The 23,201-nt window shown below is 48.4% G+C and overlaps 2 protein-coding genes and 3 non-coding genes across 7 annotated transcripts; 3 read left to right on the forward strand and 2 right to left on the reverse strand.

Moving 5' to 3' along the window:
• Window positions 1-6,900: 6,900 nt before the first annotated feature.
• Mrpl58 (mitochondrial ribosomal protein L58) lies at window positions 6,901-14,527 on the forward strand. Of its 2 annotated transcripts, none has more exons than XM_031353580.1 (6): window positions 6,901-7,044; window positions 9,895-9,931; window positions 13,106-13,165; window positions 13,680-13,762; window positions 13,850-14,019; window positions 14,260-14,527. In XM_031353580.1, exons 1-6 carry the CDS (start codon window positions 6,946-6,948, stop codon window positions 14,342-14,344), a joined length of 534 nt encoding a protein of 177 aa, XP_031209440.1. In that variant the 5' UTR covers window positions 6,901-6,945; the 3' UTR covers window positions 14,345-14,527. The 2 variants fall into 2 exon arrangements, with proteins under 2 accessions (XP_031209440.1, XP_031209439.1); XM_031353579.1 differs by having other exon boundaries at window positions 6,905-7,131.
• Window positions 14,528-16,512: 1,985 nt separating this feature from the next.
• Window positions 16,513-16,585, forward strand: Trnar-ccu. Its single transcript has one exon. It is a non-coding gene; the product is annotated as a tRNA-Arg (tRNA).
• A 259-nt stretch (window positions 16,586-16,844) lies between these two features.
• Window positions 16,845-16,917, reverse strand: Trnar-ccu. Its single transcript has one exon. It is a non-coding gene; the product is annotated as a tRNA-Arg (tRNA).
• A 366-nt stretch (window positions 16,918-17,283) lies between these two features.
• Window positions 17,284-17,356, forward strand: Trnar-ucg. Its single transcript has one exon. It is a non-coding gene; the product is annotated as a tRNA-Arg (tRNA).
• Window positions 17,357-19,016: 1,660 nt separating this feature from the next.
• Atp5pd (ATP synthase peripheral stalk subunit d) lies at window positions 19,017-23,183 on the reverse strand. 2 transcript variants are annotated; one of them, XM_031352696.1, is made up of 6 exons: window positions 23,053-23,183; window positions 21,268-21,398; window positions 20,550-20,646; window positions 20,167-20,238; window positions 19,321-19,383; window positions 19,017-19,201 (listed from the first exon to the last, which is right to left on the reverse strand). In XM_031352696.1, the coding sequence occupies exons 2-6, from the start codon at window positions 21,387-21,389 to the stop codon at window positions 19,070-19,072; spliced, it is 486 nt and encodes a 161-aa protein (XP_031208556.1). In that variant the 5' UTR covers window positions 21,390-21,398; window positions 23,053-23,183; the 3' UTR covers window positions 19,017-19,069. The 2 variants fall into 2 exon arrangements, with proteins under 2 accessions (XP_031208556.1, XP_031208557.1); XM_031352697.1 differs by lacking the exon at window positions 23,053-23,183 and adding an exon at window positions 22,917-23,045.
• Window positions 23,184-23,201: the final 18 nt, after the last annotated feature.

Genomic DNA, 23,201 nt, shown 5'->3' on the forward strand with positions numbered 1-23,201 from the left:
TCTGTGTCTGTGAAGAGCCAGCTATGCCAAGCACTCGGTGAGCAAAGCACAAAGGGTCTGATGGCCATAGAGTTCCCTTTCTGGCTTGGGGAGATTTCCCCCAAAGCAACTACAAATAAAAGCAAGTAATCTAACAGTGGGGGCAGGGAGGTGGGGCTATGGCAGGCAGGGCGATTGAGACAGGATCTCATGGATGTTAGGCTAGACTCAAGCTTGCTATGTGGTGAGTGCTGAGGGTGGCCTTGAACTTCTGACCCTCCTGCCTTTACTTCCCAAGTGCTGGGATTATAGGAATTTGCCACCATGTCCAGTTTATCTGATACTGGGCACTGAAGGCAGGGTTTCGTACTTATTAGACAAATACTGTCACTGAGCCACATCTCCACTGAGCCCCTTCTCTTCTTCTTCCTCTTCCTCCTCCTCCTCCTCCTCCTCCTTTTTAAGACATAGTTTCATGGCTGAAGAGAGAGCTCAGCAGAAAGGAGTACTTTGCACAGTACCTGGGCTCGGTTGCCAGCACCCAGGTAAAGGATCTCAGTGATCTGTAACTCCAGTTTCAGGGGATGCAGTGCCACCTTCTGGTGTCTGCAGGGACCAGGCATGCACATGGTACACATATATACATGCAGGCAAAACACTCATACACATTTAAAAACAAACGATCGAAAAACCCAGACAGGGTATCACTGTACTCCAGGCTGGCTTGGAACTCAGAGATCCACCAGCCTTTGCTTCCCAAATGCTGGGAATAGGAGTGCACCACTATGCGCTGCCCCTCCCCCTTTATCTTATCTGTGTAGATCTTAGATACAATATATGAGAAGACAGGTTTTAAAAAGTCATAGAGGGGCCCGCAAAATGGCTCAATGTGTAAGAACTCTTCCTCCTCTGACTTCAGCACTGGCCCTATGGCGTGTAAAATAAATGTAAAAAATAAACTTTTTTTTTTTTTTAAGTCATAGAGGCCTGCTATAAGATGGATTAGCATGTAGAGGTCCTTGCCACAGTGCTGATAGCATGAGTTTGATCCCCAGAACCCATGTAAAGTTGAAAGGAGAGAAGCCCATCCACCAAGTTGTCCTGACTTTCACATGTCCATGGATTATAGGCATGTGCCTCCACACCAGGACACCAGGCCTCCACTTTCTTATTGCATTTAGGGTAGCCATGCCTTTCTGAAAGCTTCAGGGACTTCGAACTCTTAGTCCCCACCCTCATCCCTGGTCCCAACACTCTAAGGTCTCCTCACCCCAGTCTTGGGTCTCAGCATCATCACACAGAACAAGAGATGCCTGTGATGATTCTTGTCCAGCATTCCTTTATTATTGAGAAATGATTTTTGCCAGGCATGGTGGTACATACCTTTAATCAGGAGGCAGAGGCAGGCAGATCTGTGTGAGATCAAGACCAGCCTGGTCTACAAAATGAGTTCTAGGACAGCCAGGAAATCTTGCCTGGAACAACCCAGGGGGGCGGGGTTTATTATGTAAATCAGTGCCCTGGGCCTTGATACTTAGCCCCGCTGGCCCTGCAGTTGGGATTCCTAACCCTCCTTAGCATGGGAGGTTAGGTGTGCAGTTTACCACGCTTGGCTCTGCCTTTCCTTTCCAATAGCCTTCTTTTCAATCTCAAATAAACCTACTTAGACATTTTTTTTTTTAATTGTGAAAAGATACATATTTAGAACTAGCCACCAGGGCTCAGGTTGGCTTGTCCCAGTTTTTCTGGCAGCATCCAAACTCCCTTGCTGATGAGCCAGTTGAACACCTGCCTTCTTTCAGTCTGGCTGGAAGGTGTTACCTTGCTCAACACCTACCACACGCGCACACACAGCTTCCTCCGGGTCTGTTCAAGCTGGCACGAAACCCTGATGTCCATGAGGACCACCAACATGGCACTTGGGTCTTCTTCATGACTGACCCCATAACCAGGGAGGCTGATGATGGTCCGTGAGCAACCTGGTTTTACTAGAGGACATTCTCCCAGGACGACTGGGCTGCTGGAAGACAAGTGATAGATGGGTCAGCATGTGGCTGTGGCAGCCGTTCAACATGAACGTCTTAGAGTTCAAAACCTTTGCTCTGGCTTTAGCTGGGGAGGCTGGGGCAGGGGGCAGGAGAGATTTCTTCCTTGCTTTGGTACTATTGTGGAGAAGAGGCCCTGGTTGGTGCCTTTTGTTGTTTGTTTGTTTGTTTTGTTTTGTTTTGTTTTAAACATTTATGAGTAATTTTCCTTTGCATATGTCTGTGTACCGTGTGGATGCTTGATGCCTGAGAAGGCTGGAAGAAGGTATCAGATCCATGGAGACTGGACTTATAGACAGTTTTAAGCCCCCAGGGGGATTCTGGGAATCAAACTCCACTCTCCTAGAACTGCATCCAATGCTCTTAGCTGCTAAGCCACCTATCCAGCCCCAACCACCATTTTTTATTCCTATTTATTATTAATGTGAGGGGGTTCCCCATACCATGGCTTAGATATAGAAGCCATAGGATAGCCTTCAGGAGTTGAGTCTGTCTTTCCACCTTGTGGGTTCCAAGGGTCAAACTGAGGTCATCGGGCTTGGCAGTGAGTGCCTTTATTTGCTGAGCCATCTTTCTGATCCTGGGCTTCTTAAAGGTTTTCCTGGCTTTGTAGCATCAAGGTTGAGTAAGTGATAGGCAGAGGGAAAGAGACTGGGGGCCACAAAAGAAGAGAAGTCAGACTGGCCCCTGGGAAGCAGCCCTTGAGACCATAAGACACTTATAGGAAGAGCGAGAGGGCCGTTTACCTCCTGCTGTTCTCAAAACTTACATTCCATGCACAGGGTGCTCCCAACTCTCATCCATTCCCAGGGAACTGTCTCCTACCAACAGTGTGGAGTGAACAGTACACAGCGCTGTGAACTTGGTCACCTGGGAGGCCTGTCATCACCAAGACTACTTAGCCTCTATGGAGCTCTGGAAGGGAAGAGGGTACCGTGTGCAGAGCACAGAGCTGGGCCACAAATGGGTGATTACATCAACTAACGGCCTATGTAGTCTCATGTGAAGAATGCATGAGAAGATCAGAGGACAACACACAGGCACACGTAGACACACAAAGACACACACACATACACATACATACACACATAGACACACATAGACACAGACACACAAATATAGACATACATGCACACACACAGACACACAGAGATGCACGCACACACACATATACATAGACACAGACACACAAACATAGACACACAGAGACGCACATACACACATATACATAGACACAGACACACAAACATAGACACAGAGATGCATACACACACATATACATAGACACAGACACACAAACATAGACACACAGAGACGCACATACACACACATATACATAGACACAGACACAGACACAAACATAGACACACAGAGACGCACACACACACACACACACACACACACACATACAGGCTGTTTCTAGGAGACTAAGCAGGAAACTGGACGCAGAGAGGAAAGCGGTTTCCAAGGAGGTTTTGCCCATTCATTCAGGGCACGGAACACGAGCCCTGCCACTCACCCCTGGATTTCCTACCCTAGGGCTGCAGAGAAAAGCTACCAGATCTCTTCATGGGGCTGTGAGCAGCGTCTCCTGAGTAGTGGCTGGCTTTTGTGCGTTGACTTGCTGGCTCTGTGGCAAGTGGTTCCAGTCTGTTTAATCCCCCAGGAGCTTCATGAAATAAATACAGAAGCTCTCATTACCTGAACATCATTCTGAAGCTTGGAGGTCAAGTGAGTCATTCAAGGTCACCCAGAAACATTCCATCTCAGGCTGGGGCTATAGCTGATGGCAGAGTGTTTCACTCACACACACAGTGTATTAGAAGCATTTCAATGGAGGCCTGATACCCTCAACCTCACTAAACGTCCATTATCCCCACAACGTGGAGAGTTTTAATGGGTCGTCTAACTTACGGCACTTACCCGGGAAATCCTGTGCATCCCCTCAGATGGCAGTCATATACAGACTCCCAAGCTGTAGGACAGGGCTGGGTCTACACATCCCTCTGCTTGCAGGACTGGCCTGTTGATTCTTTTTTTTTTTTTTTTTTTTTTTTTTTTTTTTTTTTTTTTTGGTTTTTCGAGACAGGGTTTCTCTGTGTTGCCCCAGCTGTCCTGGAACTCACTCTGTAGACCAGGCTGGCCTCAAACTCAGAAATCTGCCTGCCTCTGCCTCCCAAGTGCTGGGACTAAAGGCGTGTGCCACCACCGCCTGACTGGCCTGTTGATTCTTAATCCTTTCTTTGTTTTTCCCTATTTTGAGTGAATGGCCCCTTCCTGAAACATCATACAACCCTTGGAGGACCAAGGAGAGGAAGAGGGGGCTCTGTTCTCAACCTTCAGTGACAGCCTTTTCATTGTGATTGTTTAACATGACGTCTTATGTAACCTAGGCTGATGTGAAACTCATTGTGTAATGCAAGCTGGCCTCAAACTCATAGTGGTCCTCCTGCCTCAGTCACCCATTACAAGCATGCTCCACCACACCCCATTTAGTGCTCACCTATCCTGTTTTTCCTCCCAGCTTTCTCCCTTCCTCAATACTGAATGGTTCCTGGCAGCAGCCAGTGAGAAGAGCAAGGCAGCTGCTCTTCTCGCCCCAGGGCAACTTCTCCCTTTTTCCCCTCTACTCCCACCTCTTTCAGAATCCAGGCCTCCAGATGGCCTGAACAGGCTGTGTTTATTTGGGGTTATGGAAATGTGCAGCTTCCTTGTCCTATGACTGTGGGTCAGGCACAGGTTGGAGCCCACCTCAGAGGAGCAAAGCTGCCATGGGACCGCTCTGATTTTATTATTCATAATCCACAACCCGAGTGGATGCCTGGGCTTGCTCCTCTGAGCAGCATATTCTCGTCGCTATAGAAACGTCTCCGCTCCTCTGATGTTCTGGGACTAAGTCAGTCAGGGAAGGACCCAGGAGACTCCTTCCCACCCGGAGCCCCAAAGGAAGATGTCAGTGAGCCAATCCTTGGAGTTCATAGAGTGCCTGGGGGCTAGTTTATCTCTCCAATAATGTGGAGACTGCAAAGGCTTGCTTCCGTGAGGATCCTGTTTCAATAAGCCAGTGTCCCTGGGGATACTCAAATTGTCCCAGGGGTGTATTTTTCTAGGTGATGACACTTTCTCAAAAAAAAAAAAAAATCAAGCTCTTCATTATGAGTTAATCACAAGCATTACTAACATTTATTGACATCTATTTTTGTCTACACACAACCTCAACTAAGGAACTTAGCCAAGGATTAGTCACCTTCAAACATCGCTTGTCTTACTTGGAGCTTTAGCATTAAAACGTCATCAATTCTGGATTTCTTGCCTTCATGCCACTACGAAATGGCTCTGCTTAACCTTCAGTCTTCTGAATTCTGTACCTACTTCTCCAGAAGTATCCACTGTGCCGCTCCTTAGAGCTTGAGGGAGGGAGGGGCCTGTGTTTAGAACCACTTCCCTCCAATGATCTGCCTCCCATCCTTGGCTGGGTATGAGCAAAGCCATCCATCACATCTTTCACATGGGTGGGGGTGGCTTATAAGGCTCTTTTGTGGATAAAAACAAAAAGCCTGAAGTTGATTCAACTTGACTGAAACTCAACTTACAAAATTGAATTGCTGCTGGGCATGGTGGCACTTGCCTTCCATCCCAGCAGTTAGAAGGTAGAGCAGGTGCATCTCTAAGAGTTCAAGGCCAGCCTGGTTACCAAAAGAGTTCCAGAACAGTCAAGGCTACACAGAAATACCGTCACAAAACAAAAACAAAAACAAAAACCCTGAAAAACCAAACCAAAGAACAACAAAAAAGTGAACTACCATGGAATTCACTTGATCCACATTTGTGGTATGTCTGTGATGTGACAAATTGCATGTTTGGGATACATTAGAGACCTTACATTCTAGCTTGAAGACAGGCAATATGTTAGAACATAAGACCAGTCATTGAGTAGTGTAGTGGTACTAATCTGAACACCTGTGAGGTGGAGGCAGGAGGGTCAGGAGTTCAAGGCTAGCTTGATCTAGGCAGGAAACCCTGTCTCAAAACACGAGCAAAAGACAGACCTGGTTGGGCTTTTAATACCAATGTTCTGGAGAGAGAGGCAGGCAACCTGCTGTATATAGTGAGTTCCAGGCCAGCTTGGGCTACATAATTGAGACCTGCCTAAATAAATACCACAAAACCAACCATTAAACTCAAAACCATACACACAAAGATTGGTTGATTGTCTGTCTATCCGCCCATCTATCTAAATAAGCTAGGATGTGGCTCAAATACTGAGAAAGGGATAGGAGAGGGCAGGGATAATCCAAGCTAAGCAGGTAGGATCATCTTGCTATGTTAGGTTGTTGAAGGGTCCAGGTGATGAGAACAGACTCAAAAAGAGTGTTTCTGGGACGCAGGATCCAGTGTTTGTTTATGTATTTATGCATTTATGTATTTGTATATACATATACATATGCATAATAGTTTTCCAAGAAAGGATTTCTCTGTATAATAGCCTTAGCTGTGCTGGACTTGCTTTGTAGACCAGGCTGGCCTCGGTCCGCCTACCTCTGCCTTCCAAGTGTTGTGATTAAAGGCGTGCGCCACCACATCTGGCCAAGTATGTATTATTTTTATGACGGGCTCACTTTGTAACTAGATTAGGCTCGCATCTGCCTTAGCCTTGAGAGCAACGCAGGGACTGCGGGTGAGCACCACTCTGCCAGACCCATACAGGAATCTTTTTAAGAAAAAAAAATCTCCTGTAGGTGGTCTCTATCTGCCGGTCAATCTCTACCACCCAATGTCAGCTGGGTGCCCACCATCACCAATCACGGCCAAGGTGGCCAGTCGGAGCGCGAGAAACCGGGCGGAACTCAAGTCGCCAGCTCAGCGAAGGCCGGCGGACCGGGGGAAGAGTGCGCGCCGGAAGCGGTCCTGGGAGTTGAACATGGCGACCGCCTGGGGCCTACGCTGGGGCCTGAGCCGAACTGGAACCTGGTTGTTCCCGCCGCCCGCGCGCTGTGCTCGCCGGGCTCTGCACAGACAGGTAGACGGCACCAAGTTCCAGAGCATCTACAGCCTGGACAAGCTGTACCCGGAGTCCAAGGGCGTGGATACCGCCTGGAAGGTCCCGGTGAGCCGAGAAAGGCGGACGGAAAGGGCGGTTCCTCTCGCTGCTAGGTGACGCGAGGAAACCGGGCGGCGTGGAAGGTTTTGGTTGTCCCGGGAGGAAGTGGTCGTTCTAGCAACCGGGGGGCTGGGACTGTAGGGTGTGATAGCAGCCCTCGTAGCTCGGGTAGTGCAGGCCCTGGGAGAGAGCCTGCCGTATACGCGTCTAGATCGGTAGATTTTCCACGTTTGCTTCCCGGTCCTCAGGCTCATAGGAAGATGTGCGTTATGGACCTTAAAAGTGGACAGTATAACCTGAGGTCCGCAAGTTGGAACGTCACCCAGTCTTTGGCCCCTAGTAATGTCAGGAAGCCTGAGACAAGGCTTGTTTGGTTTTAAAGAGCCATGTTTAGCCCGCTGCGTGTAGTCACACTGCGTGGGGCTTGAGCACCTGTAGGATTGAAAGAGCATCAAGTATTTCCATTCATCCACTCGCCGCTCATTCAGCAGACTTCTCTTGAGAGCATGCTGCTAGCACAGTGCTAATTTGGGGCAGAGGATAGTAAAACAGAAATCCTAAGGCTGTGGAGCTTGGCGACAGACAAAAATAAACGAGTAAACCCAAGTAACACTGAATATGATACTTCAGAGATAATAAGGCCCAGAAGGAAGAGGTGAAACTAGAGATACGGTTGTAGGTTTGTTGTTTGTTTTGACAAAGAATCTCATGTAACCTAGGCTAGCCTCAAACGTGCTACATAGCTGTGGGTGGCTATGAGCTCCTGATCCTTCCACCTTCATCTCCCAAGTATAAGGGTTACTATCATGCATGTGTCACTATACTGGCCTATTTATTTGTTGTGAGAAAGGCTCTTTAAAAGCCCTGACTGATCTCTAATTTGCAGTGATCCTCCTGCCTCTCAAGTACTGAGATTACAGGCATATGCCAACAAACCCAGGTTAGTGTTGAAGGTTTGGTTTGGTTTGGTTTGGTTTGGTTTGGTTTTTTTAAGACAGGGTTTCTCTGTGTAGCCCTGGCTGTCCTGGAACTCACTCTGTAGACCAGGCTGGCTTTGAACTCAGAAATTCACCTGTCTCTGCCTCCCAAGTGCTGGGATTAAAGGTGTGCGCCACCACTGCCAGGCAGCGTTGAAGTTTAAAGTAGAGTGATGGAGGAAAAGCCTGGAAGAGGTGGGGCACAATGGCCTGCATCTGTAACCCCAGCACTTGAGGCAGAGGCAGGGAAATCGGCTGAAGGCCAGCCTGGATTATATGAGACCTTGTCACATACCTGGAAGAAGGAAGACGTGAGAATACTGGGGAGATGAGTGTCCTAAGCAGAGCAGGTACAACCACTTCAGAACAGTAGCATGCTGGACAAGTGTGGCTGAGTAGGGTAGTCTGCTGAAAAAAGCTAAAGAGGAGAGGAGTGGATGGGGCCAGGAATGGAAAGACACAACTTAGTTTTACAAGATTGACTGTTACACAGTGTTACAGACAGTAGCCTGGAGAATGGCAATCGCTAGAAGGTGAGTTAGGAGGTCGCAGTAACATAGGCAAGCCAGGCTGAGCAGGCTGGAAGCAATAGGAGCCTTGAGGGTGATTAGATCGTAGGCTTCTTCTGAAGAAGGCCTGTAGGATTCGCTACTGGACTGGAAGTAAAGAGAACAAGCAGGGTCTGTGGGGTGGAGTTGAGCGAAAGTAGGGAGTCACCAGTACAGACGGTGTTTCCATCAGCTTAGAAGGATGAAATATTGGGGGGGGGGGCGGAGAAGAAAGATTTCCGTGCCATATCAGAGTTTCAGCCATCACAGGGTGCCGGTAAAGGAATATTTGGAAGAGGCATGAAGAGGCAAGAGAAACCTGAAGAAGGTAACTTAGCAAAGAGGTGTAGTCTTCAGAGAGAGCGGCATGAGCGGAGTGAAGCTCTACCCCACCCCCAGGTCTAGAGATCAGATGATGAAGGCATTGAGAGGTGCACATGGACACACTTTGGCTTGGAGGCCAGAGGAGCCCCTGGGCGGTGTTTGTTGGACTTTGTAGTCTCGAGGACTTAAAGTTGGAGGGTGCTGCTGCTGAATAAAGAACTCGGGCGAGGAGGAGGCCTGACACCAGCCCCCAGGCAGGTGAGCCAGGACCTGTTCAAGGCAGACTGCCTCTGCTGCCAGCTTCCTGTGGGCACCAGAGGGAACAGGGCAGCCCACTAGGGTTGTTGTACCAGGCTGGCAGAGAGTATAAGTGTTTAGCATCCTTCATGTGTGTGTTCTCTGTGTTGTCTCATCCATCCTTTTCCCCATGAGGCAAGCCACTGACAGCACTCAGCAATAGCTTAAGGCAGGACAGGGACAGCTGGAGGCTTGAGGAGTGCGTCAGAGGGAGTGCCTGAGTCAGGACGGGGTTGACAGCAAGATTTGGAGGCCTGAAAACAATAATGACAACTTCTTAAAAGTGTTTATTGAATTTAGTATGCATATGTAAAAGTGTGTGTATAAAAGTGTGAGTGTATGAATGGGTGAGTGTGTATGTGCATGCGTGTGCATGTGTATAAGTGTGTATGTGTGTGTAAGCGTGTAAGTCAGAGGATAACTCACAGGAATTGGGTCATTCTCTCTACCATGTTGATCCCAGGGAGCGCACAGATGGACCTGGGTTGTCAGGCTTGGCTTTTAGATAGTGCTTTTACGCACGGAGCCATCTCTCCAGCCCACAATAGATAACATTTGACTTGTAGCTTTATACTATTACTCAAGTGACTTCATTCTGTGACAGTATGTATATCACATTACAGGAGCATGCAAAACAAGCCAGCAGTGACATCCCTCTCGGTAAGTAATTTCATTGAAAATCAGACATTTTAGGCTAGGTGTCTAACTCAGTGGTAGTACTTGCCTAGCATGAGAGAAACCCTGGGGTCAGCCCCAAGCACCACACACACACAGAGCCATTTACCAGATTTCTTTTCTTTTCTTTTCTTTGTTTTTGTTTTGTTTTGTTTTGTTTTTTTGTTTTTTTGAGACAGGGTTTCTCTGTATAGCTCTGGCTGTCCTGGAACTCACTCTGTGGACCAGCTGGCCTCAAACTCAAAAATCCACCTGCCTCTGCCTCCCAAGTGCTGGGCTTAAAGGCGTGCGCCATCACTGCCCAGCTTACCAAATTTCTTATGTGTTCCTTCTAGATCTCTCCAGACCTAGACCTATGAAAGACAGAGAGGCCAGTTGTGAGTGTGGAAGGAGACTCTTTGTAGCATAGCTTAGATAGCGAGTAAACAGTGGTGTGGACTACACTGCTTACAACACATATGATGTGCTTGATGTGGAACTGTCTTCATGGTATAATGCTTGAGTGATGTGGGAAGAAGGAAGGTTGAGGAGAGTGGACAAGCCGCCTGGTGTGCTTCTCATACTACTGAATCTGTGTCTCGATTTCCATAGTCCTGTTGGTGTCTAGGTATGTATATCCAAAAAGGCGCACAAAACCTGTATATAGGACTGGATGGGGTTGAACAGTGAGATCTAAAAACAACAAAATGTTGTTAGAGTGAGGTCTTCAGGGAACAGCTGAAACGCCGCACACTCAGGAGATGCGGGCAGAAGGATAGCTGTAAGTTTGAGGCCATGCTGTATGGTGAGTTCCATGCCAGCTGAACTCTGGTTTGAAATCCTATCTAAAAAGAAAAGAAAGAAAGAAAGAAAGAGAGAGAGAAAGAGAGAGAGAAAGAGAAAGAGAGAGAGAGAGAGAGGGAGAGAGAGAGAGAGAAGAGAAGAGGAAGCTGGGCAGTTGGGGACAGATGTCAGAGGCTCTCCCATTGAGTAGTTTTAGAATTCTCTGTCAAAGCTTGGTGTAGTGGTACACCCCTGTGATTCCATCACTTGAAAGATGAAGGCAGGAGGATTGGGAGTTCAAGGCCAGCCTTGGTTCAATAGCAAGTTCAAGAACAACTTGAGCTATATGAGACCCTGTCTTAGGACAAACAAACGACAAATTGTGTACTTGCCAAACAGAGACAGGGTTTCACAGGTGTGGTCTAGAAAGCATTGAGCTCCTCCAACGGCCTGGGTTCTTTTTGAGACATGTTCTTACTATGTAGCCCAAGCTAGCTTGGAATCTCTATATAACCCAGGCTATCTCATAAAGTCCTCCTACTTCAGTTGTCCAGCATTGATCTCTTTAAAATCAAAATGTATATGGCTCTTCTGGGCTGCTAAACAGAGAACAGGCAAAGATGTGTTTCTCCATGGTCCTTGTTTATGTTGACACCAAAACAGACTCTATGTGTATGTGTGTGGTGCTTGGGGCTGACCCCAGGCATTGGACACCCAGTGGCCACAGAGCCAAGGTGCTGTTGCATGGAGGCAGACCTGTCTCTGCAGTTGTCTGTGGGGTGCCAGTGGAGAGAGTTGGGAAGCCTCTCCACAGAGCTGGAGGCCAAGGGAGTATCTCATCACATCCCTGGGAAGACAGGCATCCGCTCTGTGAACAGCAGTTGCCTCTCCTGGCCTCCTGAGCTTGCTAGAGGATCGCACAGCATCCTGGCTCAGCTGTAGACAGTGGCCCACATGTGTGAAATGCAAGGTCGTTAGGCTCCATAGTGCAGCCATTCCCTGCTGTATCAGGCACCTGTATTATCTAGTCAGAACAAGATTAAGTAGCTTTTCCAAAGGAGGGAGGTCTAGGAGGTGGTCTCAGGATGCCGCTTCCTGCCATTGAGGGCCACACCCAAGCTACCGTGCTCACCAGCTGGTCTCCAAGTCTTCTGCCTCTGTGTCTCCCCTACCCAGACCTTTCAAGGCCTTTGCATGGCTATAGAAATGGGGGGAGCACCTTATCTTTCACTTTAAAAATCAATAAGACAGGCAGTGGTGGCACAGGCCTTTAGTCCCAGTACTTGGAGCTCAGAGACAGATGGATCTCTGAGTTGGAGGCCAGCCTGGGCTACAAAGTGAGCTCCAGGATAGCCAGGGATACATAGAAAAATCCTATCTCAAAAACCCAAACAAGGGAGCAGGAGAGATGGCTCAGCAGTGAGAACACTGACTGTTCTTCCGGAGGTCTTGAGTTCAATTCCCAGCACCATGTGGTGGCTCACAACCACCTGTAGTGGGATCCGATGCCTTCTTCTGGTGTGTCTGAAGACAGCAACAGTTTACTCTTATACAAAACAAACAAACAAACAAGCAACAAACTATAGATATATATAGTAGTGGCCACATCGACTGTTCAGGGTGAGAGCTCCCTCACTGAAGTTCCAGCCCAGACCCTGAACTAGACCCTGAGAACACACAGCCAGAATAATATCGCTAGCCCCATCTGACTGTGTAGTCTAAGTCAGCCTCCAAAGCTCCCTCCCTCAGCTCCAAGTGGCAGCTCTACAAAGACTGTAGAGCTTGTCCTCTTTTTCCGCTTGTCTTCCAGCTTCTAGCCCAGCTGATTTCACATCCCACGCATTGAACCATGTGAAGCAGTCTGTCCCCAAGCTTGAGCCTCTGGAAGAGTCTTCACTTTCAAACCACAGGCAAACAGAGCAGAAGGATTTGCTAGAATGTGCTAGACTTGAGTCACAATTGTACTCCTCCCACTCCAGGAGGGAGGCCTTGGGACAGTCAATTGTCCTGATTTTAGAGTGGTTTTTGTTTTTTGGGTTTTTTTTGTTTGTTTTTCGAGACAGGGTTTCTCTGTGTAGCCCTGGCACTCACTCTGTAGACCAGGCTGGCCTCGAACTCAGAAATCCACCTGCCTCTGCCTCCCAAGTGCTGGGACCAAAGGCATGTGCCACTACTGCCTGGCCTGATTTTAGTTTTGACATCTGTGAATACTGTCCAGCTTTACTGGCGCGCACGCGTGCGTGTGCGTGTGCGTGTGCGTGTGTGTGTGTGTGTGTGTGTAAGAGGTGTGGAATAGTCATGCTGACTACCTTAGCAGTCTACACATTCGGCTATGGGGGAATCCTCGTGTGTGTATTCTTTCATTTCACAGATCGTGTGTATTCTTTCATTTCACAGATCGGTTAAGCATATCTTACTGTCGGAGTAGCGGTCCTGGGGGGCAGAACGTGAACAAAGGTACTGGAACCATGTCACTTTAAGGAACTCAGCAACTGCCACATTCCTGTGGAATAAAGGAGTTTTTCTGCTCAGCGTGCATACCTCCAGCTTATAATAATCCTTTCTATTCTTCTGAATGTGCCCAATTGTCTGCTTCTCTGCTGCAATTGCTAAGACTAGGATCGGATTTTGAGGGTAAACAAAGAGAATTCACAGCATGAGAGGGCATACTGCTCCGTCCATTGAGAGCAAGTTCCTTTTGCTCCTGAGAAACCCATCCCCCTGCTCTTTTCAGAGTTCAGTAAAACTGTTATGAGGAGCCTGGGAAATTCGCATACTAGAAGTATTTGCAAATTAGAAGTTTTATATGGAAGAGCCTCATCAGCCTTGCAGGCTTGTTCCATGGCCAGTTTCATGGCTAGAATGTTCCTGGTTAGGTGGTTGGCTGTCCTTTGCTTCAGGACCATTCCTGAGGCCTGGACACTGTGGCTTCCTAAGTCTCAGGATCGATGCTCCTCCCTCCCCTCCACAGTGAATTCCAAGGCTGAAGTAAGGTTTCACTTGGCCAGCGCAGACTGGATTGCGGAGCCTGTGCGCCAGAAGATTGCCCTCATGGTACCTACCCCTTGCTGCCCTGTGGATCCCTGGGGTGGGCATAGGCTTGTGGGCCTTTCAGGTGTTCCTCATTTTCCTCCTTGGCAGCATAAAAAGAAGATCAACAAGGCAGGAGAGCTGGTGCTTACCTCGGAGAGCAGCCGGTATCAGTTCCGCAACCTGGCAGAATGCCTACAGAAGATTCGAGACATAATTGCCACAGCCAGCCAGGTGCCCGAGCAGCCATCCAAAGAAGATGCTCAGCTTCAGAGGCTCAGGTACAGAGACACCCTGGCAGCAAGCGAGTTTGTAGGGACCAGGGCTGGGCAGGTGAGAGGGCTGGGAGTCCAGGAGCTTCTAGCAGGGGCAGTGGGGAAGCTGCTAAGAGGAGCAAGGTGCGGACCCAGGCCCAGGTACACATGTGGCTCCTGCTGACTGGACTGCTCTGCTCCCCTTAGCTTCCAGCTTTGAAAAGTGCTGATTGACATGTGGACCTCATTGCTGTCCTTTGTTTTCAGGATCGAAAAGATGAATCGGGAAAGGCTGCGACAGAAAAGACTAAACTCTGCTATAAAAGCGAGCAGGGGGGTGACTATGGACTGAAGTCACCCCGCCCTGTTGGCAAAGACAGCGTGTCAGTGCAGCTCAACAGAGAGCTGGCGCCACAGGAGATTAGTGGAACCCTGCAGAACGTTCCTTTGGAGGGAAGGCTGCAGGTCATCCAGGACAGCTCCTTCCATTGTCCACCTCGTGAATTACTGGCTGCAATAAACTTGTAAAGCACAGGAGCCTTTCTCAGTGAGGGCTTTGCACAGGGCTCTTACCTTTCAGTCTAAACCCACCTTAGAGTTGAGCACACACAAGAGGACTGCGGGTCAGTCCACAAGGAGCACGCAGTTAGGGCCAAGATAGGTGAGCTGGACCTTCAGAAAGACAGACTGAACAACACAGCAGGCTGGGAGGAAGCTGGGCGGCAGGAGGTAACAGGCAAGCCAGGATGACAGGTTGTACATGGGACATTTTTGAGAGGTGTACTGGGCAGGTAGGCACATAAGAGCCCCCAAATCCATTGAGCTCCACCCCCAGGCCAGAAGTTCAGGGGTTATTTACTTACATATATAGTGGGTGGATGTGTGTGTGCGTCACATGCACAGGTAGAGAGCAACTAGCAGTCACCTATTCCTCCCTGGGGATGGGACTCGAGTCTCGGGCTTAAGGGCAGATGTCTTCACCTGGCCAGCCATTTCACTCTCTGGTTCATTGAGTATCAGGTGAACTATACATGAACTACAATACACGTCTGGCGGTCCAAGGACAACTCGCGGGCGTTAGTTCCCTTCCTCTGCCATAGGTTCCAAGGACCAGTCAGCGCCTCTAAGTGCTGAGCCATACCTCCGGGCCCTGAAGGCTGTTTACCTTCCCCCAGGCCCCAAATGCATTTATCTTTAAAACCAAAAGTGAAGGCCAGACAAAGGACCTTGCGGCCCGGACTGCCATAAGTTAGATCCCTGGCTCCTACATGGCAGAAGAGAACTAACTCATGGGAGTTGGTTTCTGACCTCCACAAGCTCCATGAAACATGTGCACACAACAAACATAACTTAATTTTTCTTAATCAAATAAGCTTTGGCCTGGTCAAATTTCCCAGAGACAAACCAGAATTTGGATTCCACTTTAGCTTGAAAATTGAGCATCATTAGTGTCAATCAGGAGTCAATCATCTGTAGGAGGTAAAACATTGTGTTGGGTTGCATGGAAATTTGATAAATTTGGTTTGTCATTTTATTCTGTTCCAGGGTTCTGGCATACAAGAGAATCCATGCCTAAAATTTAATACCTTCAGGTTGATATGAGCTGTCACTGGACTTGCTTGGAGGTTTATAACAATTAATTACACTATTCTTGTTAGCAGTTCCCCAGGTCATTGCTAATTCCAAGCGCTCCTCCTTCACAGCTTCCTACAATTGCCCAATCTCCACATTGCTCCAAATGCATTCAAACTTCAGCTTCAGCTCCAAGCGTGGTCGCCCCCCTCCAGGCCCCCCACCCCTGCAGCGTTTAATGAAGTCAGCATTGAGAAACAGAGCAGGGAATTCTTAGGATTAACTACAGGGACCAATTATTCCACACGAATAAGTCATTCATTAAACAAATGCATCTTCCTGTGTTCAGTTACATAGTTTAAAACCATACATATCTCGTTCCAAGCCCCAGCCTTTCCCAGAACCTCTACACCTACCAGGAAGCCATGGCTAAGCTAGACCGCCCAGACTGCTCAGCGCTTCCATCCCCCTCGGGATTTTATTAAAGTGCGTTAACATTACAATACTAAGCTAGCTAAGCTAGTCTCTTCTGGTCCTCCGTTCTCTCCTCCTGCCCCTTTGACCTCCGCCCTCCCGGGTATTGCCTATTTGCAAAGGGCATACATAGTGTCTGAATGTTTCTATAGTTACTGGAAGGATCGGGAAGATTTTCAGTGCTCATGTTTTCACTGTCAGTTCTTTAGAGATGTACGAAGGGATACAATCCCCAGCGGGGATAGGGATAGAAAACTCCCCGGAAAACTTTCCCGCATTCCACGTCCGGATGAGCAGGCGACCTCAAGGCGTCCCCTAGGCTCTACCCTCTGCCGCTCGATAGCTCGGGCGTTTTAGTTCAGGTCTCAGCTTCTCCCCGGATAAAACAACTAAAAAACGCCTTTCGAGTCAGAGCAGTCAGAGGTATAGTCGTGAGCCCATTAGAAGGGAAAAGGCGAAGGCCACGTGCCGTAGGCCCCAGTGGCCTAATGGATAAGGCACTGGCCTCCTAAGCCAGGGATTGTGGGTTCGAGTCCCACCTGGGGTAGGCAGTATATTTTGTTTTTTGATCATCACCTAAGATAAATGGAGACCATACAAACCTTCAAGAGTAGGGATGCACGTGCTCGGGATGGGGAGGGCAGTGAAGAACTAAGGTACAAAGCCAAACGCGGTCAGCACAGTCTTGGGTAGTGCACTGCTCATAGACCAAGCTAACCGACTGGCCACAAAGAGAGAGCCAAACGAAACCTCGCCCAGCGGGAGGAAGTGCGCGCAGGACTCCGTCTCCAAAATTAAGCGAGCACCACCCCAGGTGGGACTCGAACCCACAATCCCTGGCTTAGGAGGCCAGTGCCTTATCCATTAGGCCACTGGGGCGCGATAAAAGGCCGCGTTCACGTGGTCCGTGATAGCGCGGCGCGCTGACGTGACCAACCCTATCCCGGAACGCTGACCGAGCGCCTCCGCTCTGGCCTGGGGACCTGACCCAGATTTCACGCCGACCCGGAGAAAAGCCGGACGACAAGGAGAGCTGCGAGACGCGGGCACAGGGGCTGACCAGAGAGGATTCAAACTGGCCCAAGTCGGAGGAGCTCTCCGCCAAGCCACGCAGCCGCGCTACCCAGCTCCCAAGCGCCGCCGCTCGGAAGTTACAGATGCCACAAGCATCACCGTTGTCCGTCGTCGGAGCAGCGCCTGCACTTCATCAAATAATACGTTCCGGTGAAGCTCCTTGCGTAGGTAGACCGCGTGGCCTAATGGATAAGGCGTCTGATTTCGGATCAGAAGATTGAGGGTTCGAGTCCCTTCGTGGTCGGAAAAATTTTCAACCCGACCGAGTCTTTCAGTTGAATTTCAACTTTCAATTAGCCTTAAACTGTCCCCCCATCTTAAATTAAAAAATTTATCAGGACACCTGGTGTTAAATCACCGTTACATTTGGCGTTGAAGACGTACGTTCCATTCTGACACCAGTAATGAATTACCTTTTAAGAGGTGAATTATAGAGCGCAGTTGTTTTCTGTTGTTTCCTATAGATACACTTTTGTGATACCCATGGCCACCTTAGCCTCCTGAGTGCTGGGATTGTAGGCATATGTCACCAGGTCCGGTTTGCAGATTTAAATCATGTATTCATGTGTCTATTTAACTCTTGAATGAAACAATTCACCAGGGAAAATGCCCAGCTTCATCCTCTCCTGCTGCTGAGCTGTTCCTGCAAGAGAATATACCCTTGGACGCCTCCGAGCCAGACAGAGCAGTGGAGAGTAGCTCTCAGCCCGCTGCACTCCGTGCTTCCATACACAGCTCTCACAACCCTTACAGTGATGGAGGGGAAGGGGGGAGAAAAGGTTAGGGTAAGCCACAGCAAGCTCTGCATTGCCGACGCGGGAGGGTGTCACCAGGGGTGGGGGCAAAAGCATGGCTTCCAGAGGTTGGCAAAGGCCTTTTTTTTTTTTTTTTTAAAGATTTACTTATTTTATGTGAATATACTGGAGCTGTCTTCAGACACAAGGGCATCAGATCTCACTACAGATAATTGTGAGCCACCATGTGGTTGCTGGGACTTGAACTCAGGACCTCTGGAAGAGCAGTCAGTGCTCTTACCTGCTGAGCCATCTCTCCAGCTCTGGTCTAATCTTTAACTTAACAGTTATTTCCTTCATAAAGATACATACATCAATCGGTGTCCTCAATTTCCTGTCTCAGCATATTGTTTGCAGAAAGGGCTGGCCTGGAATCCACAGAAATCCACCTGCCTCCACCTCCCTGGTGCTGGGGTTCACCCTACACTTGGCTGTTTTGCTGTTTCTTTTCTTGGAAGTGCTTTCTTTTCTTAGGGTTTTCTGAGGCAAGGACATTTAAGACTGATAAAACAACACATTATCTTCTAAAGGGATTTCCCCCATAGGAGGTAGCAGAGGTCTGTCCCCTGGAGCTCACAGATGCTCATATGTAGCTATGCCTTTAATGTCCACACAGCAGAGTACCACACCGAGTTCCCCCTCAGTCATGGCACTGGCACCCCACTGAAGAGCTATGGTCTCTTCACCCAGCCCCTACCATACAGACTGTGGACACTGGGAGACTCCTGTGAGAACAGGAGAATCACAAGACTCAGCAACTGTGTACTGGTCACACACAGGTCATGAGTGCGTAAGGGCTATCTCTCCCTACCACCTTAAGTGTTTGTTTCCATTTGTGTGTGTGTGTGTGTGTGTGTGTGTGTGTGTGTGTGAGATGTAGGGGCCAGAACACACATGAGAGCACAGAGGACAATCTGCAAAAACTATCCTCCCTATAGTATGGTCACAGGCTCTGCTGTTCAAGCTCCAACAGCCCAGAGCACTCAGTAACTGGTTTTCTACTGTCTGCACACACACACACACACACACACACACCCCAGACCGCTGGTCCACATAATGCTTCTGGTGGGGCCACCTCAGAAGTGTTTATCTACTTAGAGACAATAGCCAGCACTTTGTAAATGTTTTATTTCATGTCAGCCCGGGCTCCCTCCTGGGCTGCTTCATAGGTTCTCGATGGGCTGGTGGGGCCAGTATGGGTACTTCTTCTTGTCCAGCTTGGTTTCTGGGAAGACCTCGTTCAAGTCATCGATGGTCATCTGATCAAAGGGAATTATGTTCCTAATTTTCTCCAGCTACAAAGAGCAGAAACCTGTTAGCTACAGGAAATGGGCAAGGCCTCTGAGATCAAAACAAGACTCCAAGGAAGATCACTGGCATGCAGTCACAGAAAGAGGCCATGGTTCATCCTCACCTGCTTCTCATACTCCTGGATCCTGAGCTGAGATCCAGACACGAACTCAGCACAGCTCTTCACCTTTAAGAGAAAGAAGAAACCGTCCTGAAGCCAAACTGTGTTCTGACAGTTAGCCCTGAGCACCGCGGCTAAGTCTGCTCCCTTCCTGCTGCAACCTACAGAAGAGCACGCTTGGCCAAGTCCTGAATGCCTTTGTTGAGGACAAGTGACACCTTTCAATACCCACAAAGCAGTCAGGCAGGACAGCAGCTTAGGACTGATCACTGAACAGTCAAGGTAAGTCATGTGCCACCCCCACCCCCACCCCCCACTGCTAGGTTCCAATTTGGCATGAGGTATTTCCAGACAAATAGGTATTTGAGTGCTGAATGGTTATGTTCTAAAACTGATGTCCTGTTCTTAACAGACCTGTTGGGTGTAAGCACTGAGTCACACATACTTACAGAGCTCTCTGGCTGCCCTCTAACTCAGAGATAGGGCATTAAAGTGCATCCCACCAGGCCTGGGCTTGCTAGCTTCTTTTATTCAGTACTATTTTTAGATTCATTTATGTGGCTGCATTTACTAGCATTCTAGTCCTCTTTACTCTCACACTTTAATCTTCAATTTAATTCACTAGCTACCCTTGCTACTAAGAATTAAGGAAACTGCAGGATCTGACCACAGTGTACTTGCCTAGAATCCCCACACTTGAGAGGCTGATGCAGGAGGATCACCATGAGTTTGAGGTTAACCAAGGTTACACAGTGATACCTTACAATAAAACAAACAAAAACTAAGAAAATTTTGGAGAGGGGGAAAAAAAACTAAACAAAACAACCACAAAAATGCCCGCCCACTTACATCTTCCTTCTCCTCCTGGTCCACCAGGGCTGTGTATTTATCCTCAGGCACAGGAATCTTCAGGGCATTATACTATAAACAAGGACAGAGATGTCACTCTTGTAGCCCAAGAGCCTAAAGGCAGGCTGAAAGCTTCTACTTCTTACTGGCCACATGGAGACACTCTCACTCCCTGTGATCTCTGGTGGTGTGGTGGGAAGGCCTAGGCCACATGGAGACTCTCACTCCCTGTGATCTCTGGTGGGTGGTGGGAAGGCTTGGAAGGCCTCCTCAGCCCATCACTAGTCATCCCGGGACCCTTCCACATTTCCTTATCACAACAAGCACTGGATCATAGCCACCTGCTAGCCCCTAAAGACAGAGTTAGTTATCTGAAGACTCACCTTCTTTTCAAAATCATCCACCAAGCCAGCCTGGGCCACATTGGCCTTGTAGTAAGCCCAGTCAATCGCTGGTGGTTTCTCAGACAGACTAGCCAACCTGCTCATATGGAAAAGGAAGTCAGGACTTTTATTCCTGGACTGGATAAGCCAAAGACACTACTCACACGGCAATCTCCCCAATTCTTACACACTGGAGTGTCGGGCACACTTTTCTCTGAAGGGCTATCACAAAATGCTTTCATTTGCAAAACACATTGGTTTTGTTTTGTTTTGTTTTGTTTTGTTTTTTCCGAGATAAGGTTTCTCTGTGTAGCCCTGGCTATCCTGGAACTCACTCTGTAGACCAGGCTGGCCTCAAACTCAGAAATCTGCTTGCCTCTGCCTCCCAAGTGCTGGGATAAGGGGCGTGAAACACCACTGTCCAGCAACACATCGTTTCTTTACTCTCATCAGACTATTAGAAATACCTAGTTAGGGTTGGCAAGATGGCTAAGTGGGTAAAGGCGCTTGCTGGTAAACCTAAGGACCTATGTTCAATACCCAAGACTCACATAGTTGAAGGCAGAGAGCTAACCCCACAAGTTTTCTTTTGATATGGCACACACAGCAGCAGATGTGAACTCATATACTTACTAAATACTAAGGAGATGTGATAAATGTCAAAAGATTGCTTCTAGGTTCAGTGACAAGGGTGGGGAGCTCCTCCTAACATACTGACCTGCTGTGGAGGGTCTCATTCCAGGACTTTAGGGCGTTTCCAATTGTCTTCTGGTTTTGGGGCATGATCTCCACAAAAGATACCCAATCAATGGTTTTTAGAGCAAGTTTACGCCCAGCCATCTTGGAATACTAGAAAACAAAACAGGTCTGCTTAAACAGTGTCTCTGGAGAGAGCCCTCTGAAGGAGACCATTCCCAAGAAATATAAGTCCTTAAGAGCCAGATCAGAACCAGGCGGTGATGGCACACGCCTTTAATCCCAGCACTTGGGAGGCAGAGGCAGGCAGATTTCTGAGTTCGAGGCCAGACTGGTCCACAGAGTGAGTTCCAGGACAGCCAGGGCTATACAGAGAAAACCTGTCTCGAAAACTCAAAAATAAATAAATAAATAAAGAGCCAGATCAGCATGAGCATTTGATGGGTCTATGCAACAGATAAAAGAATTAGATTTGAACCAGAAAAGGGGGTTAGGGATGTAGCCAGATGTTAGAATGCCTGCCTGGCCTGGACAAAGCCCTGGGTTCCCTCTCCAGCACCAGACACACTGAGGTAGAGGCGGTGAATCAAAGGTTCAAGGCCACAGGAGATAAATGAGAGCCTGTCTCAATACATCAATAAAGCTGTACAACACAGAATATAAATATGTTTTCTCCTACTAGGTTGCCCTTCCTCTGTGCCAACCCATTTCTACTTTGTGCTCTTTGCAAACACTGCTAAAGGAAGTCATAAGTTGCCCAAAAGCTAAATAAACAACTGCGTTTTGGCCACTGATTCTCTACCATACGGAAATTTTGACACAACAAATCTGGCAAGGCTTCAAAAAGCACAGACAAAATTTCCACATCTGCAAATTAAAGGAAAGAGCTGTTAAAAATACTAAGTGAAATTACAGGCATTATAAAGACGTTAGGGATTCTCAACCCTGGCCTACACTTGAACTTTCATGTCATCCTGTCCACGGCACACATACCTTGCACTTTCAGAGGCATTTTTACACAAATGATACTGTGAAAAGAAAGTGACTGGAGCTGTCTTGAGACCAAAACAAGACAATATACAGAAAATAACTACGAACAAAGCTAACCAAAACGTGGAAACCATCTACACAGCTCTGAGTGAGGGTTACCTTCCTAACGATCAAAGTTGTCAAATGCTGGCCTCCCCCCTTCCTTTCTTCCTTCCTTCCTTCCTCAGTAGCGCTTACAGAAGCTAAGACAGTGAACTAAGGATGCCAGAGAACGAAGTGGACTCTAAGCATGGGAGAAAGCAGGAGTCACAGACTTTTTTTTTTTTTTTTTTAGATCTGGTTAATATCTAGCGCTGGTGGCTTTTCAGACAAGTTAGCCAGCCTGCTCCTATGGAAACAGGTCATGAGCATAGAGAATTCGATCAATCGGTAAACCTCACGAGGAATCCTAGAGTCAGTCCTCCATTAGGAGGGAAGGACGCAGCGTTGAAGTCGGCTGGGTGTCTTGTCCTCTCTGAAAGTCATCACCATGGCTTCCCCAACCCCTAAACTCCACTCCTGAAATCGCCACACAATGTGAGACAATAGTCTGTGGCAACATCTAAATCAAGAGTGATTGGCCAAGTCATGGCCAGGTCTCAATCTCGCCCCGCCTGGAGGCGAGTAGGGCAAAGCAGTGACCTCGGGCGCTCTGCCAGTGGGGCAGCTCGAAGGTCCGACGTCCTCCGCGGAGATGGAACAAGCATCGAAGCGAGGTCTGGAATACAATACAAAAGGGTCCGTGGAGAACCGACCCAATACCTCAAACGCCACTCACCTTCACCGACCCCCGGCGGAGCGCTGTCTCCTGCAGCAAGGAACGGAAGTGTGTTTCCGGAAGATCTCTCTTTGGCCAATCCGAAAGCGCAATAGGCGGGTCTTGTTTCACACATCAGCCAACGAGCGTGGAGTCCCGTTCAGGAAGTC

Source organism: Mastomys coucha, unplaced genomic scaffold (assembly GCF_008632895.1).
Source record: "Mastomys coucha isolate ucsf_1 unplaced genomic scaffold, UCSF_Mcou_1 pScaffold5, whole genome shotgun sequence".
In the NCBI taxonomy this organism is placed as follows: domain Eukaryota; kingdom Metazoa; phylum Chordata; class Mammalia; order Rodentia; family Muridae; genus Mastomys; species Mastomys coucha.

Bases quoted from the DNA above. Each gene is read 5' to 3' on its own strand.
- Mrpl58 (XM_031353579.1), top strand. From the start codon at position 6,946: ATGGCGACCGCCTGGGGCCTACGCTGGGGCCTGAGCCGAACTGGAACC. The intron at 7,132-9,894 runs GTGAGCCGAGAA...ATCACATTACAG, and splicing joins ATACCGCCTGGAAGGTCCCG to GAGCATGCAAAACAAGCCAG. The intron at 13,763-13,849 runs GTACCTACCCCT...CCTCCTTGGCAG, and splicing joins GCCAGAAGATTGCCCTCATG to CATAAAAAGAAGATCAACAA.
- Atp5pd (XM_031352696.1), bottom strand. From the start codon at position 21,389: ATGGCTGGGCGTAAACTTGCTCTAAAAACCATTGATTGGGTATCTTTT. The intron at 20,647-21,267 runs GTCAGTATGTTA...CCATATGAGCAG, and splicing joins AATGAGACCCTCCACAGCAG to GTTGGCTAGTCTGTCTGAGA. The intron at 19,202-19,320 runs GTGAGGATGAAC...TGCTCTTTGTAG, and splicing joins TCCAGGAGTATGAGAAGCAG to CTGGAGAAAATTAGGAACAT.